The sequence below is a fragment of the Ixodes scapularis genome, unplaced genomic scaffold (genome assembly GCF_016920785.2).
Source record: "Ixodes scapularis isolate PalLabHiFi unplaced genomic scaffold, ASM1692078v2 PGA_scaffold2__306_contigs__length_199485367, whole genome shotgun sequence".
In the NCBI taxonomy this organism is placed as follows: Eukaryota; Metazoa; Arthropoda; class Arachnida; order Ixodida; family Ixodidae; genus Ixodes; species Ixodes scapularis.
In genome coordinates, this window is record NW_024609857.1 from 84,538,187 (window position 1) to 84,554,631 (window position 16,445).

A 16,445-nucleotide genomic window follows, 5' to 3' on the forward strand; every position below is an offset into this window, starting at 1 on the left:
TGCCTCATGCATGCATCCACTAATGAATAAAGACAAAAAGTGTACATGAAAGTTGAATACACTTTTTATTTGTGCGTCTTGCACATACAATCGTTCAGATTGTTAAAACTCCCAGCGTAGAGTGTTTGTTGCCCACTACGCCTATATATATATAGCTTCCTCGGCGTATACAAGAACGAGCTCATCCAATGTCCATGCTCCTTAGAGAGCATGGTTTGCGCACTTGCGCTACAGGGACAATACAGTATGGATGATTTTAATGCGTACAGATGTAAAAAGGATGATCAGTACACGAGTAACATCTTCACTTGATATGTGTCGGGCTCAACGGACATCATATCGCAGGATAATAATCTGTAGTCTAATTAACATAAGTTTGCTGGGTTTAATTTAACGATTTTATGCGTTTTGTTTCCATTGCAGCGTTGAGCGAAAGTAAAATTAGAGACTAACCCAATCTTAAGGTTTTGAACGAATGTAAAGTGCTTTGGAATAGTAAGAGATCAGTTTCCGCGTTTTTGACACGCGATTCCGAAACCATAAACTAAAACGCCAGAGGTCCTCTACGATTGTTCCTAGAAGTGTGACACACACGGCTCTGGTACCCTGTCACTCTCTCGGCAGTGTGTCATTGGCATATCCACATAAGATGCGCTGCCCAGATAGATACGAGGAAACCGAAACGACTATGGCACACCTCTATAGGCATCATCGTGGACAGAGCTTTTTTACTGTGTATTTACTTTTGGAATCGGGCGACAAAAATAAAAAAAACGGATCTATTAATATATAAACCCTCTTACCTTAGAAAAAGCATAAGGTTCTAGCTCGAACCATATGCTTATTTTCATATTATGGAAAGTTAATTAGTAATTTGTAATTAAGTACCGAACAAATTAGAAATTATCGCGCATTTTCTGACGTCTGCCACCAAGAGTAGTGCTGTACCAAAACAATTACATTTTTGCCTTGATTACGATAATTTTAGGAATTTTGTAAGTCTTCGCTGAAACACCCGCTATATTAACCGGTCACCCAATCTTTAAAGAAAGATCTGTTCAAATTAAAATCAAACATCCTGAAACAGACTTAGGCAGTGAACGACGACTTGTGTTTCGCAATAAAGCGTTGGGCGACGCTCCTGGGCCTTGAAATGGAAACCCCTAAGAATAGGTGTTCCAAAACGCAACAAATATTAAACGCTTTTCTGTTGTACCTTAAATTAAACATCCAGTGGGCTGCCATGATTGCTGTGGTCCCTTCCACTGCATCTATGACGCGCAGCAGTCGTCTTTTCTCGATGTAGAGAAAAAGCGCTTCGGCCTCTTTGAAACTCGGGCCCGAAAATACGATGCAAGGGGTAAGTGGCATCTCTGCCTCCTAAAAAGAAATAGGACACAGCATTTTAGATATACAGTTCGCAGTCACATGATGTAAACCTGTATTTCTAATTATAAAGGCAGCATGTTCTAGCTGACTCAAGTCCTTTTGTGATGTGATCAGCATAAGCCGGAGCAGTCGGCCACATAATGGAGCTCGACTAACACTCAATACTTAGATATCGCCTTCATCTTCTGTTGAGATGAGTGAATGCTTACTGTTTTCGATCATAGGTATGTTTGTTGAAAAATGATTTCAGTTGTAATATGATAAAGTATCTATGCTAAAATCACAAGTATTAAAAAATATTCGTATTTTAAAATATTCTTTTGGTTCTCAGTAAAGTACTGTCAGACATCTGATTTCCTGTAAGAAATGTTTAATTTATAGCCCTATAAGTTTTCTTGTTTTTTTTTTCTGCAAAAGCCTTGCGAGATATTCTTGAGGAGGTAAAAATGGCCTTTGCATGGGGTGCCTCCAGACCTAACAATGTCATAGGGGATTTTCATTAGTTACACCACAACCAAGCAACTTTAGAGTGTGTTCGTTTTTTTTTTTTTTTTCGTTTTTTTTTATGTGATCATGGGAGGTCTAGGAAACTGGAACCTGCATGGGGGCCATATACATATTTAAAAGTTTGTTCTAATGACCGAAGTATGTTAACACTTATATATCATTTTGTGCAACGCATACAATGTTTTACAATGACAGCTTTCAAATAAAAACTTACCGAAGGCAAAAACATCATGTGAGTTGCCCTAGGCTGCTTAAGTACTCTTGCCAGTAGTTCCAGGACACGCACGGCCTGAACGTCTGCGACAGAAACGCATAACAAAACTGAGCCATACGTTACTTGTGCTAAATTGGAAACAAACACATTGCACGTCTTCATTAAAAACACGATAATGAAGGAGAGCAAGGTTTTAAAAAGCCCATAGCATGTAAGTGAAACCGACGCATTCATAATAATGTAACAGCGCCTTTTTTAATGAATGGCTTTAAAACTAAGATTTCTTTTCTTCAAACCTTCCTAAAGACAGTTGCAGGCGTGGCATCCAGCGGGTGCCTCATGAGTGTAAGCGCATCCAAGGTGTGAGTGAAGGTAACTTAGACAGGCATCTAATTACATATACCTGCTCACATGTGCACATATGGTGGTGACTACGTGCCTTGCTTGCAACTATTTATAAGGAATCAGTTTCTTAGCTTTGACTAATGTACTAAAGGTTGAGAAAGCTACAAATTCTTACATCTGCTTTAAAAGATAAACTAATATGTTAAACGAAGACAGATATATTCTGTCCTTCAGAAACGACAATCTGTAAACACTGAGCGAGTGTCCATTTAACATTCGGTGATTTTCATTTAAAAACAGGAGGATATACACTTGCTAGTACATGACATGGCGGGCTTTAACCACTTTGCAGCGACGTGCTCGGAGAAGCGGATGACACGGAGGAGCGTTTCATACACCAAAGGTGGGCTCAAAAGCCTGGGTTGAACATTTATTACGTCCTTTGCTTAGCTTCGAAACGTTTCAGATGCTGCGGGTGGGCGTTTAGTGTGAAGTGAATGCATGCTTGGTAATCCATGGTACGTTTAAGATCCAAGGACTTAACAAGGTGACTTCGATACTATGCATTTTTGTAAGCAAAATATACCTTTCCAGGTACGCTTCGTCCAAATATTGATATGCTGCATAAATCACTGTGCAAAAATAAGTAATATGATTAAATAAAGGGAACTGTTCTTTCTGTCCTCCAAGTGTTTGTATTTTCTTTAACTGGAGTAATTACATTCACACTCAGCTTGCACCATTCGAGAAATGTGTGTGTAGTAGCAACTCTGATTTAGCTCAATTCACATTACTCGCATACTGTTATAAAACATTGCTTGGTCTTACTTATTTTGAGCATACCGTTATAAAACATTGCTTGGTCTTACTTATTTTGAAGCAGCACTGAAAATAACGGGATGCGTTTAAAGCAGAACAACAAGCATGTCGAATGACTTTAACACAACAGGTATTTTCGTTCAAAACTGCACCTTTGAATAAATTTAGGTCATTAATTCCGAAAAGCATTTCCCGTGACAGAAATATCCTGCACTATTCGCAAATATTTAAACAGCTGCCACAGAACACTCCTATTTTACGGAGAAAAAAAAATGCTAAGCACTCACATTTGTATCTAAGGGAACAATTAGTCCGCAGTGCACATTGAAAAAGTTATATTAAATGTAACCATTCTTACCATATCACTGCTGTGTTTTGTGTAACTATTCACATGAAATCAATGACATACTTTATTTAAATGATTAATATGTAAATCAAGCTGCACCCATTTAAGTTACACAGTAATTTACACTGTACGAGCTAACAGTAAAAGAGACAACATTTTAAATTAAGTGCTCAAATATATATGAGAAAAACAATGTGTGTTGAAAATAGTACCCCAACAAATCGTATGTTTTACAGAAACACACAATTATTAACCTTAAGAGCAAAGAAATCCAATAAAGAAGGCACATCGTTTCAACACTAATTTGAACATCTGCGCATTTCCAAACATACAAGGCAACATATACCATCCTTCTGTTGGTATATGTTATGCTCAAAGCGGTATACTATTGCTTTGAGCAGATCATAGACATGCCATTTATTTCTAGTATACACGAAAGATCACTTACGTTTTTTGCGTCTTGCACCGGTTCCTGGCTGGTCAGCTTCCAGTAAAGGCTTCAGATCTTTTTTTGTAGCCCCTAGGTCTCCACTTAAAGCAAGTTCTACAACCTTACTGAACGCCGCCTCGACCGCTTCATTCCCATCTTTCTTCAAAAGTTGCTTGAAATCCTCAAGGAACTGAAACATTGTGGACGTTTTACATAAAACACATGCATTTGTAAGAACAGTGAAATTCTTAATGTTTTCTTTCACGTCATTATTAAATGCCTTTTATTAGACTACTAACAGATTTGAAGCATTCTGTCACGCTGTATAACTACGGTAGAATCCTTTACTTCGTGCCCTCATTTTTTTTACAAATGTGATGACAGACATAACCATGACCACAAACCTATGTGTATAAACGTTGGAATTCGAAAACTAGACTGGAGACATGAATTCAATTTACGCAACTCATTGGCTTCGTGAATATTTCGGCAATATGGAACTTGCAAGCGTTAAAGGTTGCACTCTATTGCCGAAGTAGATTTTAATAGATATAGTGCAGCTCCGAAACCTAAAAATGAACGGAAAATTGTCAACCTTGGTTCAGGCTATAGTTACTATCGGTGATATTAAAGGCAGAAACGTCATAACTAACATGGTGGGTGACTGAACAAATTATGCAAAACATTAATTCTGATAAGTAATTTCGTTGTGCGTCAGAAACCGTTAAGCGACAACTTGTGCTTACATTAACCTAAAAAAAAAACAATTTGCTGAACCACTCTCTGCCCCTGTTTTAAAGTTTTCACAAATGTGTTACGAGCAAAACGTTAGGACGCAAAGTAGCTGGTGATGGTTGAACATAATTTAGGACAAAACTGAGACTCAAGAAAACAGAAGGACGACAGAACTCACAGCCTTGGAGTATTGTCGTCCTTGATTTTTTTTTTTCTTTTTCAGTCTTGGAATAAAATTTTACATTACGTTAAAAAAAATGTCTGTGGCTTTCAGAATACAAGTTTGTAAAATTACAGCTTTTTAGAAAAAAGAACAGCTCTGTCTAAGCTGGTTCATGTAAGTAAAGCCCTTCTAGAAACTGGGTACAGAAGAAACTACTCACCCATTCAATGTCCCTGAGATATGGATACTTGTCTATTGCTTCAGCAATTGATAACTTGCACAAGTCTTTGACCCTTGCGGAATGCGTCAATTCGAGCCTGCAGCACATTTGTTGTCTGTCGGGGTTTGATTTGGTCCACTCCGTGACTAACCAGGCCTCATGCTGTGCGAGACTGTATTCGTCTTCTCCGCTGGGTGCCAAGTCTTGGGACTGCATATGGATTCAACAAGGACGATTATTGTAATTTTAGTTTAAAAAAAACATGTGGCGTTACACTAAATTCTGAATCACCAACCAGTGCTGCGCCAACTTTGCCCCGCTGCAACTCCATTGATGCGGTGTCGACAGCCGCCCTTGGTTGTTTCCCGCTGCTGCCGAACTTTAGTCGGTTTGCGCACACACGGTCAGTCTCCAGCTTCCGTCTCTCATTTTTGAACTTTTGGCGGATGAGCATGACCCATGAATCCTGGAGTATTGAGATTTGTTTATTTATTCAAATTGTCTCAAAGGCCTTCCGGCATTAAATCATCCATACACTTTTCAATGCAGGTAATACTGCAATGAAAAAAGGAAACTCAGAAAGTGCCGAATAACAAATGATGTTTTATTTTCATAGTGAAGTTTAATTTCATTAACATTGACAATGACTCAGTGCAGCAGCTATGACATTTTTTTTCTGCTTTTTTAAATTCAAATAACATTTGCATATAATAAATGATTAAAAAAATCGCATAAAGCAGTCACCATGCTAATTGAAATTACAAGACCTCGTGCTCGTTAGTCAGCCATTTGAGCTTTGTTTTTTTTTCCTGCGGAGCGTAGATAGCCGCCACGCTTTACAACTTGTTTTGTGTGCATGTTAACTAAAACCGATTTCTGCTACTTTATTTTTCACGTCACTCAAGCAAAAATAAACCAAATATGTTCTCATTCATACCAAGCTCATTACACATATCTGGAAAATAAAATTGCCTTCTCGCTTTATGAGGCCAATGGTGGTTCTCAGGTGCCAGCACCACCACGTCATGGCGAAAACCAAGCCAGAAATGTTATTACATTATAATACTCACATGCCCACTTCCGCAGGTGTCGGCAAGCTCATGATGGCGCTGTACAAGTGCTGTGCCCACCTTCCGATAAAACTGCTTAGATGGGTACCTGCAAAAACAAGCTGCTATAGTGTCATGCTAAATTTTAAAATCATTTAAATTAAAAATTTCAGAGACATAGTAGGCACAAACACACAGGTCAGCATGCATTCTCACAGTGTAAATCGTGTCATCTCCTGAAAAAGGACGTCCACAATTCTTGTTGTGGCGTAAGATCCGAGCGGGTTGTTTCCGGTCACAGCATCGTGGAGGATGCCCAAGTCAGGAAGAGTGAAATCTCTGCCGTCGTCATCTTCGGAACTAAACAGAGTAAACATCTGCATCATCAGTACGGCTTAAAGATTTTCATGCTACAGACTTCTCGTCTCAATGATACCAAAGTACATGACACTGCGATTGCCTGATTGATTTTATTGTTGGCTTTGGATATTACCCCATACCAGTGCTCATCTTAGCAGTCTATAATTAACATGATGCTGGCTGATATGTCTTCAGTACTCTACACGGTCAAAATAATGTACTTTTGTGGCGGACATTTTTAGTAAAAATTAATTATTCCATAATGTGGCTCAGATATCAAAGCGAAGTCTTCCTACTTTATTGGATCAACCAAGTAGCAGAAGGTGTCATGTAACAATGCTGAGGTTTCAGTACCTGATAACATTGCTGAAGTTCTGCACAGAACTGTTGTCTGCAGCTTCCATCTCCTTCGACGTAGTTGGTTGCGAAGTACATGCAACCACCTTCAAGCAAGAAAATAATTGTATCAAGCACTGCATGGCAGGATAAAAATATGAAAGTTCTCACCTGAGCAGAATCAAAGTAAACATGTTTATTTTTTTTATTGGGTGCTGCTTTGGCAGCCAAAAAAAAAAAAGAATAACCTCTAAAGAAACAATAGCCTAAGCTAATGCCTTTAGTATGCAGAAAAAGCGCCAAGTGAAGGGAAAAAGGACGAGGTCTTGATGTTAACTGAAATTTGGGCTGAAGGCCGGCCAGACAGATTGGCCGCAGGCAAATACTCGGCGGACAAGCAAAGAACAAACAAGGTCAACAAAAGTCACGCCTCTGACATCTTGCATTTAGCGTGGTCATTAATAGAAACCAACACACTCTAAAAAAGGTATATCGGAAAGGTCTTACACCCTTTCCGATATACTACATTCCAAAAATTCAGTTCGAGGTAGAGCGCACTGGCGTCGAACTGACTGCACCACCCTTTGCGAGGATGTTTGATAATGGTGCCATAGAACTTAGAAAAAAGCTAAAGTACGTAGCAAAGAATAGAAAAAAAGATAAACCTAGGTTTTGCGATGCGACAAAAAAAACAACATTTCTTTGAAAGTCAGTAACACGCACATTAGCTATTTGATTAAAGGGAAGCTACGGAGCTTCTTGAAAAAAATGAGTTAGAAGTGAATTCTAGTGTATTTTTACCTCGTGAACCCGAATACCAAAACCATTTGCCGCGCAAGTATTTTTAAACGCGAGAAAAACGCGAAAGATGGTCGCTGTCCGTGACCTCATCGACGGATCTTTTGGCTTGCCAAGGCTAGGGAGGCGGGGCTTCAGCCCTATTTTCAAACTGCTCTTATGGCTCTCCGGCGCGTCGCATTGAAATATAATTGTGATATCTGTTATTCTAAAGGCCAAATGAACGCAATTCAAGCGTTTTTTCTCAAATGTAGAAGTGCCCCATCTTCCCTTTAAGTTGTACCGCTCGGTTATCAAGCTGCTCTGATAGATGGTACCTTCGGTTCAACGTCAGTGTGCTGTGCGTCGAACAGAGGTTTTGGAGTGTAGTATATGTGATGAAGGAAGCAAGACCACCGTTGTTTTCAGATTGCGGCCCTCCAGGCATTGTTGTTTGGTTAGACGTAAAAGAACAATGCCGCGGTCAATGACTTTAAAGTTTTGTGTCTAATGAAGCGTGACCGATACAGGCATCAAAAAAAAAAAAAAAACAGCCGGGAGCAATAGTACGCAAGTGAGCTGGTTAGGAAATATATACGAAACCCGGAGACACAGATAAATAAAAGAACGGTCTACACGTCAATAAAATAACGGACAGCACGACAAAACATCTGCATTTTAAGTCGAGTTTTCTATTTATGTTTATTTTTCTTGTGTCTCAGTTTTTTACGACGAAACCACCAACGTTTAGAAGGCAATGGCAAGTCGTAAAACTGATGGAAAACGGGGATCTACGGCCTATTTTCCTAACCATGATAATGTATAATTATCGCATATGATTTGCTCTACTCAAATATCTGGTATGTATTTTTTCCAGTTATTGTCAAGCAAATACAAACCTTGCTGATAATCAACATTTGCTTGTATAACACATAAACACAAGACAATCAAATTACAGATGAAAATATTTTTTCAAGTGCTGTCTTAACTGTGGCTGACTGTGCACATATGCATATACTCCGTCCTACCTTACGATAAACCGCTGCAAAGGCTTACAAGTCATAGAAGTCAATCCGATTCCGTGTGAGTGCCACGTGACATTCGGGAGGGGCCAAGCAACCTGCAGGAGGCCTAGTCAGATAATATATTCCAAACGCTTGATGCGCTGTAACCTGTAATAGCTTGTAGCGTTTTCTGCGGTACGTCGTAAGGTGAAAGAGGATTCTTTATAGTTTTGTCACGGAGTGTGCTGTCTATTCTCCAACTTAGGTGGTGTCAATACAAATGGTCATGACTTTGTAACAACACAGCAAGGCATTACATGGTGAGACAACAAACCTCTTTTGTGATCCCAGCACCAGATGGCGGCTTCACGACACGAACAACAGACATGTCACAAATTGGATCTTCCTCAAGAAGGTCAACGTACTCATTGAAGTCTTTGTCGAACAACTGTGCAGAAATTAACATCGGCACGTTAATGCAAGCAAAATAAAAAAAATTACACTACATACACTTGTGAGAGTCATGATTAATGCCGGCAGCGATAGAAATATCATAAAAAACAGATCAAAATTTGTTTCCTTCATTTATTCCGCGCTGAGAATGTCCTTTTCCCTGTATCGTGAACTATGGAAAATGCGCAGAAGATCGCCTGCAATTTTACAGTTTTTTTCGTTAATATTTCTTACCCTCTCCAAAAACTGACGAGAATGTTAGGAAATCTGAACGGGCATATCGCACGAACGCCAACCGGCGTGTAGGTCAGCGCCTTATCGCAAGGTAAAAGAGCGGGTCAGCGAGACTACGCGCCTGTGGTTGAAGGCACAGGCCTAGACTCGCTGACTTGCTGTTTCACGCCGTGATAAGGCGTTGATCTACCGGCAGGGCGGCGTTCGTGCGATGTTGTTAAGAAATCTGGAGGCAGTACATAAATCGGTAAGGGAGGACCGACATTAAGCGACTGACAATGATTTAATAAGAAAGATAACGCGCAACATCGTGCTTTTCGGGGTTTTAATATCCTTCAAATCAATATTAGAGAGAGAGAGCAATAAGAAATAGGGTTAGAAGTCCGGCTGGCTGGTGAAAGTTCGTGACAGTGGTCTAAGCAGAAAGGGGATTTCGGAGTCAAAGACGGCGTCTAGGACGACTTCTAGGGCGATCTCAAGGACGACCTCCAGGACGACGTCTAGAACATATGACAACTTCTACGGTGATTTCACAGATGTCCTCTATGACTAAATCATGGACGACCTCTAGAGTATTCTCAAAGACGACCTCTAGGACGACCTCATAGAGTAGGTCCTAGAGAACGACCTCTGGGATGACCTCAAGGACGACATCTGGGACAGCCTTTAGGATGACTTCAAAGGCGCTCTCAGGGAAAACTTCTAGGACGACGTCTAGAACGACCTCTAAGGAGATCTCAAAGACGACCTCAAGAATAACGTCTTGGACGACTTAGAAAACGACCCCTAGGACGACGTCCGCATACACTCGGTGTTTCCGCATACGCGCGGCGCATAGCGCGCCGCCGATACACATGCGCACGGCGTGTATACGCTCTGCGCATTCGAGGCCAGGTACCGTTTTGCTAAAGGCTGTGTCTACAGTGCCGTCCGACGGCACTCCAATCGCGCCTACAAGTGCCGTCCGAAAGAGTCGGACGGCGCGTGTATCACAGGGGAGCTCGTTAACACAGCCCCCAGTCTGCGTACACGCCGCTTCGCGGCGACAGTATGCGGCTGCTAATTACAAAACTATTGACCCAATTGACCCCGTCATACACGCCGCTTCGCGGCGTCCAGCCGGGAAACCAAGCCCCGTTGTACCCCATGCACCTCCGTAAGCGAAGTCCCATACCATTCGTTCAACGAAATTTCGGCGACAACAATCGTTTTTCCCGTGTTAATCGTAAAAAAAAAAAAAAAAAAAAAAAATATATATATATATATATATATATATATATATATATATATTGCCAAGTGCGTTGGCAAAATAAAATGTTTGAGGAAAAAAAAATAAAAGCAAGCTCGCACTGGGCATCAAACCCGGGATCGCTTACGAGACAGTCATCTTACCACTAAGCTAAACTCCGCTTCGAAAAACTCGATTTATACCAGACTTTCGGACGGCACTTGAACGTGTGAGTGGAGTGCCGTCGGACGGCACTTGAACGCCCTGAAAGAGTGCCGTCGGACGGTACTCTAGACACTACATTTGCTAAAAACTGAGTGAAGTAGCTTAAGAATGCTATCGCATTAATAAATGAAATATATTACCTGAAACCGGTCATATTTGAAATCGATCTCGGTTGATAAGAGGCTGCAGGCTCGGGCTGATGTCTTCACGCCACGCAGGTTTGGCTCGTCGAACCGTAATTTTCTTTTGGTTCCGCAACTGGTCACCATTAGCAAACATGTGGCAGGGGAAGTCGTAGTTAGGGCTGCCATGGCAAGCTTGAGCAAAGTGCCAGCGCTAGCAGCATACAAGCCCTGATAACGCCAACAAGCATGCACGACGGGCAGGTGGCTTGAAGTTCAGCGGTCCGACCCCCACGAGCGTAACAAACTACGGCACAGTGAGACAAAAACCCGGCAAGATCAGCGAGCATAGAGGTGACCACAATGGCACAAAAAGCCCGGGAGAGTATGCGGTAACTACGCAGTACAGCACGCAGTAGCTGCATTGGATCGGCTTGGATTTGGTATTGTAAACGTTAGAAACCGAAGTGCACTGGCACGCAAAAAAAAGATTGATGGAATTTTTTTTATTATCAAAATATTACTATACAACAAATAATAAGTAAATTAATAGCTAAAATAATAATCCTGGTTTTTATTTTTTTTATTTTGAGGCTGTTTTCATAACTTTACGGATTCGAAGCCATGGCTATATTTAAATCAGAACCAAACCGAAACTATGGTTAAATGTGGTCATTTTCCAAATCGAAACTTCTAGCGCGATGAAGAAACGGCTATCCTGAATGCTTCCAGGCCAAATTTAGTATAGTAAATTTTCTGAAGTTAATTTTTATCAGCTCGGCTGATTCTTCTGTTATTTTAATGCTTCGTTGTTGCCTCGCTACGCCGAATACACAAGGACGAAGAAGGGGACAGAGACGAAGCGCTTCGTCTCTGTCCCCTTCGTCCTTGTGTATTCGGCGCTTTCCCTCCAGTTAGTTATGTACCAACTAGCCCCACTTATCTATCTTACTACTTCCCTACGAGAAAGCAGCGCAACTCTCGAACTCTTAAACGTCTCAGCCTCTCAGGCTCCCCCGCGCGCGCCGTGAATGAGCGTGCTTAGGTGGCGCAAGCTGTAGCCCGATTTGAACGGCTAGGCAAGGGCTAGGCCGCACGGATTAGTCCATTTAATAATTGTCTGTTTTCTTCGGCTTTTCAACGTGGGTAAAAGACAGGCGTGCACTTCTCGTATTTCTAATATCCATCATTATTCAAAGAAAGAACTTGAAGACCAACACAAGCATCGGATGATTGGAAAGGTCAAAGGCATTACCGTTCATTTCGGAACGTTTCTACTAAGGTAAGTAAAGGCAGTTGCCGGTATAATACTCACACGCCCACACGCTGACCACGATATCACGAGACCCTTGCGGAAGAGTGTTGTTATTGCGCTGTGCCGTATTTCGTGTGAACTTTCAGGATATCTGATCCCTGCTCTTCTCTTCTGCGGCCTTTTTTTTTCTCATAGTTTGGGTTGAAGGACCTTGAATGGGATTACTTCGTGCATTGAAGACCGGTGGTCTGGGTTGCGGGGATGCGGCATTGAGGATTCCGCTACCGCGAGTAACTTGAAAAACATTTTGCAGGACGTTGGTCGGCATAATTCCTATTGAGAACGTTAAGGGTGTGCCTCACACAGACGAAAGGGGTATATACTTACACCCCTTGCCACTTATTATACACACCAACACTTCAGTTAGACGTACAGCGCCCTGCCGTTGAACCAGCGGCACCAACTTTCACAAGCGGCCTGATAGCGAAGTTGTACAACTTATTGAAGTAGGTAATGTGCAGCCTCTTTCAAAACTTCAGAGCCCACCGCGCGCGTGGCCGGAGCGGGCTCGCTCCCGTGCAGCGGCGCTCGCTGGCTGCGAGATATTTGAGAGCGAGGGGGAACTTCGCTTTCGCTGTTTTGCGCCACTTTGTTATCAAGGCGAGAGCGACGTTCCCCTCGCTCTCAAAAATCTCGCAGCTAGCGAGAGCCGACGATGATAATTATTTTTAAACGCATTGTATGCTTAATAGGATGACTCCTGGTCAGTGACTAATTAATAATGTCTTTCATACAAATATGAAGGCAATCACTTTTGTAGTGTAACATAGTTTTTCCAAAAAAACGTTCGGCGGCAGCATTCGGTGAAACAACGTGTATATCAACCCTCATAGCGCGCTTTACTTCTTGGTTAAGGTTTCTATGAATATAAAAAAGCAGATCACCGCTGCAACGGTTGTCGCGTGTTAGAATGTCATTGTCAACCCCTAAGCGTACCCCGTAAATGCGGATTGCATTTAATTGACCTAACTTCGACAAGTATGTTTTAGTTATCAAGGATAGTGTAGCATGTTGCACATGTTTTTTTTTTTTTTTTCAGATGCCTGGGATACGGTTCTTTCAATGTCACAAGTGCCAGAAGAGAGCATTCACACTAAGGTCATTGTTTCGACATTTTCATGCAAAGCATGGGCATGAACAAAACTGGATTTGTGGGATTCAGGGGTGCTTAAGGACATATGCATCCTATGGAGCTTACCGTAAGCATGTCTCCAGAAAACATTCGGAAACTCTTGATGAGGTCCACTCAATGCTCGGCGCAGAGAGAAGTGAGGAGACCATTCGTGACATGCCAAGCAGTGATGAAGATCAACCGGACAGCCACGCAGATGTGCCATTTGTAATCAACGCTGACAGTGTAGGCGTTGTGCAAAGCAATACATGCAACCCTTCAGGTGAACCTCAAGGCTTGCTCAAGCAGTTTGCTTTGTTGCTGCTCAAGTGGAAGGAGGGAAAGCGACTTCCAAGTGCAACACTTCAAGAGATTTCTTCTGATGTTGTCTTGTACATACAGTCATTCGCTGAACATTTCCTTGCACCTTCAGCTTCAGGTAATGACCAAGAGAAGCTGAAGTTGTTTCTTGAGCGTGACCTACAAAAGCTTGTAAATGAAAGGGAACGCGAAAAATACTGGAAAAGTTGTTTGTCATTCGTCCAGCCGGAGAACGTTTGTCTTGGCAGAGACATGGGTGGAAAGGTAGAGGCCTTCACCTATGTTCCCGTCTTAAAGGTCCTAGAACATTCACTCAACAAGTTGTCTGTTGATCTTAGCTCCAGGCGTTCCGCAGGGTCAGGAGAGTTCCTTGTTGATGTTTTTGATGGCACAGCCTTTCAGGAGCATGCCTATTTTCAAGGAGATGCGAAAAAAATTTGCATTCAACTTTACACTGATGAGTTCGAGGTCTGTGATCCTCTTGGGAGCAAACGTGGGAGACATAAGATGATGGCAGTGTATTATACAGTTCTGAATGCTCCGGTCGACACACATTCAAAACTTTCATCAATTCACTTAGCAGTGCTTGCAAAAGAAAAGCTTGTGATAAAATATGGTTTAAAGAAGGTGCTTGAACCCCTAGTTAATGACATCGCTCGCCTTGAAACGGTTGGCATTGTTGTCAATGGAGAAGTTTTAAATGGGTCTGTGTTCTTTGTTACTGGAGATAATCTCTCTCTGCACCGTCTTGGAGGGTTCAAATGCAGCTTTAGCCAAGGCAGGATATGCCGACACTGTATGGCATTACGCCAGGAAATCTCAAGAAAGCACCGACCTTCTGACTTCGCAGAAAGAACCCCCACGGTGCACGACCACCACCTTAGCTTGCTCACCTGTGGAGTTAGCTCCTTGTCACTCTATGGTGTACGCAGTGAATGTGCCGTGGCATTTTCTGGTTTTCACCCTACACAACACCTTCCTCCAGACATTATGCACGACTTGCATGAAGGCGTCATCCCGTTCTTGTTGAAACAAGTAATTTCTTCACTTGTAAAAGATGGTGTTTTTTCATTAGAAGTTTTAAATGCTGCCATTGTCAGGTACCCTTACAGCGAGAATGACAAACGGAACAAGCCAGAAGCTGTGTCAATGGCTATGTTACAAAAAACAAAGACAATCAAAGGAAACGCCTCACAGCTGTTTTGTTTATTCCGATACCTGTCATTTTATGTGGGTGAGTGTGTTCCAAGAGAGCAAAAGGTATGGGGGCTGTACCTTTTGTTAAGAAAAATCGTTGACGTCATTATGAGTAGACGAGTAACAGTAGAGCACATTGCATATCTTGAACGCCTAATTTTGTGCTTTTGCGTTGATTTCAGCGAGACATTTCCAAGTGTTGCTGTCCCTTGCAAATTGCATTTCATGATCCACTATCCTAAATATATGCAGATGTACGGACCGCTTGTTAGGCTTTGGGCGATGCGATACGAAGGGAAACACCAGTACTTTAAGGATCTGTCTCGAAAGCTAAGAAACTTTAAAAATATCACGTCAACTCTTGCAACCCGCCACCAAGGGCACGAGATGTATTTGCAATCTTGCGAAGACAGCAGCACAACCATGAGCACAACGGGATGCAAGCCTGTCCTGTTTGAGCATTTGCCTTCTGACGTGAAGCACCACATCTCTGAAAATAACATAAGCCGTGAGAACATCTTTTCTCTCATGTCAGTTTCTCTCGACGGCACTGAGTATGCGGTCGGCAGCATTATTGTGACCGACATCTCTTCAGAACAACCCACTTTTGTTCTGGTCTGTAACATCTTTTCAGTGAGCAGGTGCATTCTGACTTTTGTTCAAAAGCTTGAAACCGTAGAATTTGATCAGCATTTTCATGCATATATAGTAAGAAGGTGTCCAGAAAGTTTACTTTTGAGAGACATCACGAATTATCAGGCAGATGCGCTTACCATTCATACGATAGGGAACAAATGTTTTGTGTCTGCAAGGCACGCTTTAATTTAGGCCTGACCTCAAATGTGTTATTTGCTTCACGTGTGGCTTCTACAATATCTTTGTGTTGTATTCAACATTTAGTTCGAATAAAGTGCTGAATATGTTTATTTCTGAAATGATGTTTTATTTATGAAAGAAAGGAGAGTACACTTCGATCGAATGTCAGTTTGAAGCTATAGCTACACGCACATGTGATTATTCATAAATCTATGGCGATCACGGCAAGACTTTGTTGAACGAAGGAGATGCTTCTGTGACCAGCTTGGTTTATCACCACCAAGCTTATTTGTGACCTCAAATGAAGGTAAAAGACGAAGCATGTTCCTGAAAGAAAAAAGCTGAACGTGTTGCAATAGTGTCGCTTAGAAAAGCAGCTTAGAAAATCAAATAAATGAGTCATAGCGAGGCGTGATTCAGCAGGTTACAGGGCTCTGTTTTATTAGAAAAAATCAATGTGACATTTCCGCAGTGAATATGTATGCACAATTTTATGCACCATATCAATTTGAACTCGCATTATTTTTTTTTAACAGAGAAGATATATGTCTCGCTCCATAAGTCTACGGATAATAGAACACATTTTAATGTTTGTCATCCTCACAAGCTCCATGTTCGTACAACGCGGCACATAGGCAACATTGGCGTTAAAGGTTTCAATTCCATACAGCTCTGTCACACATGCATATGCACTGTTTTTAAAAATCAAATACAAACACCCTTACACCT

At 41.7% G+C, this 16,445-nt stretch overlaps 2 protein-coding genes across 2 annotated transcripts; one reads left to right on the plus strand and one right to left on the minus strand.

The window, feature by feature from the left end:
• Positions 1-375: 375 nt before the first annotated feature.
• On the minus strand, positions 376-9,160 carry LOC115332616. The gene is made up of 9 exons (XM_040219025.3): positions 9,029-9,160; positions 6,932-7,020; positions 6,434-6,577; positions 6,239-6,326; positions 5,464-5,634; positions 5,169-5,378; positions 4,069-4,240; positions 2,111-2,193; positions 376-1,380 (listed from the first exon to the last, which is right to left on the minus strand). The coding sequence occupies exons 1-9, from the start codon at positions 9,158-9,160 to the stop codon at positions 1,090-1,092; spliced, it is 1,380 nt and encodes a 459-aa protein (XP_040074959.2). The 3' UTR covers positions 376-1,089.
• A 4,399-nt stretch (positions 9,161-13,559) lies between these two features.
• LOC120847030 lies at positions 13,560-15,728 on the plus strand. Its single transcript, XM_040218973.3, has one exon. The coding sequence runs from the start codon at positions 13,560-13,562 to the stop codon at positions 15,726-15,728; it is 2,169 nt and encodes a 722-aa protein (XP_040074907.3).
• The last annotated feature ends 717 nt before the right edge of the window (positions 15,729-16,445 follow it).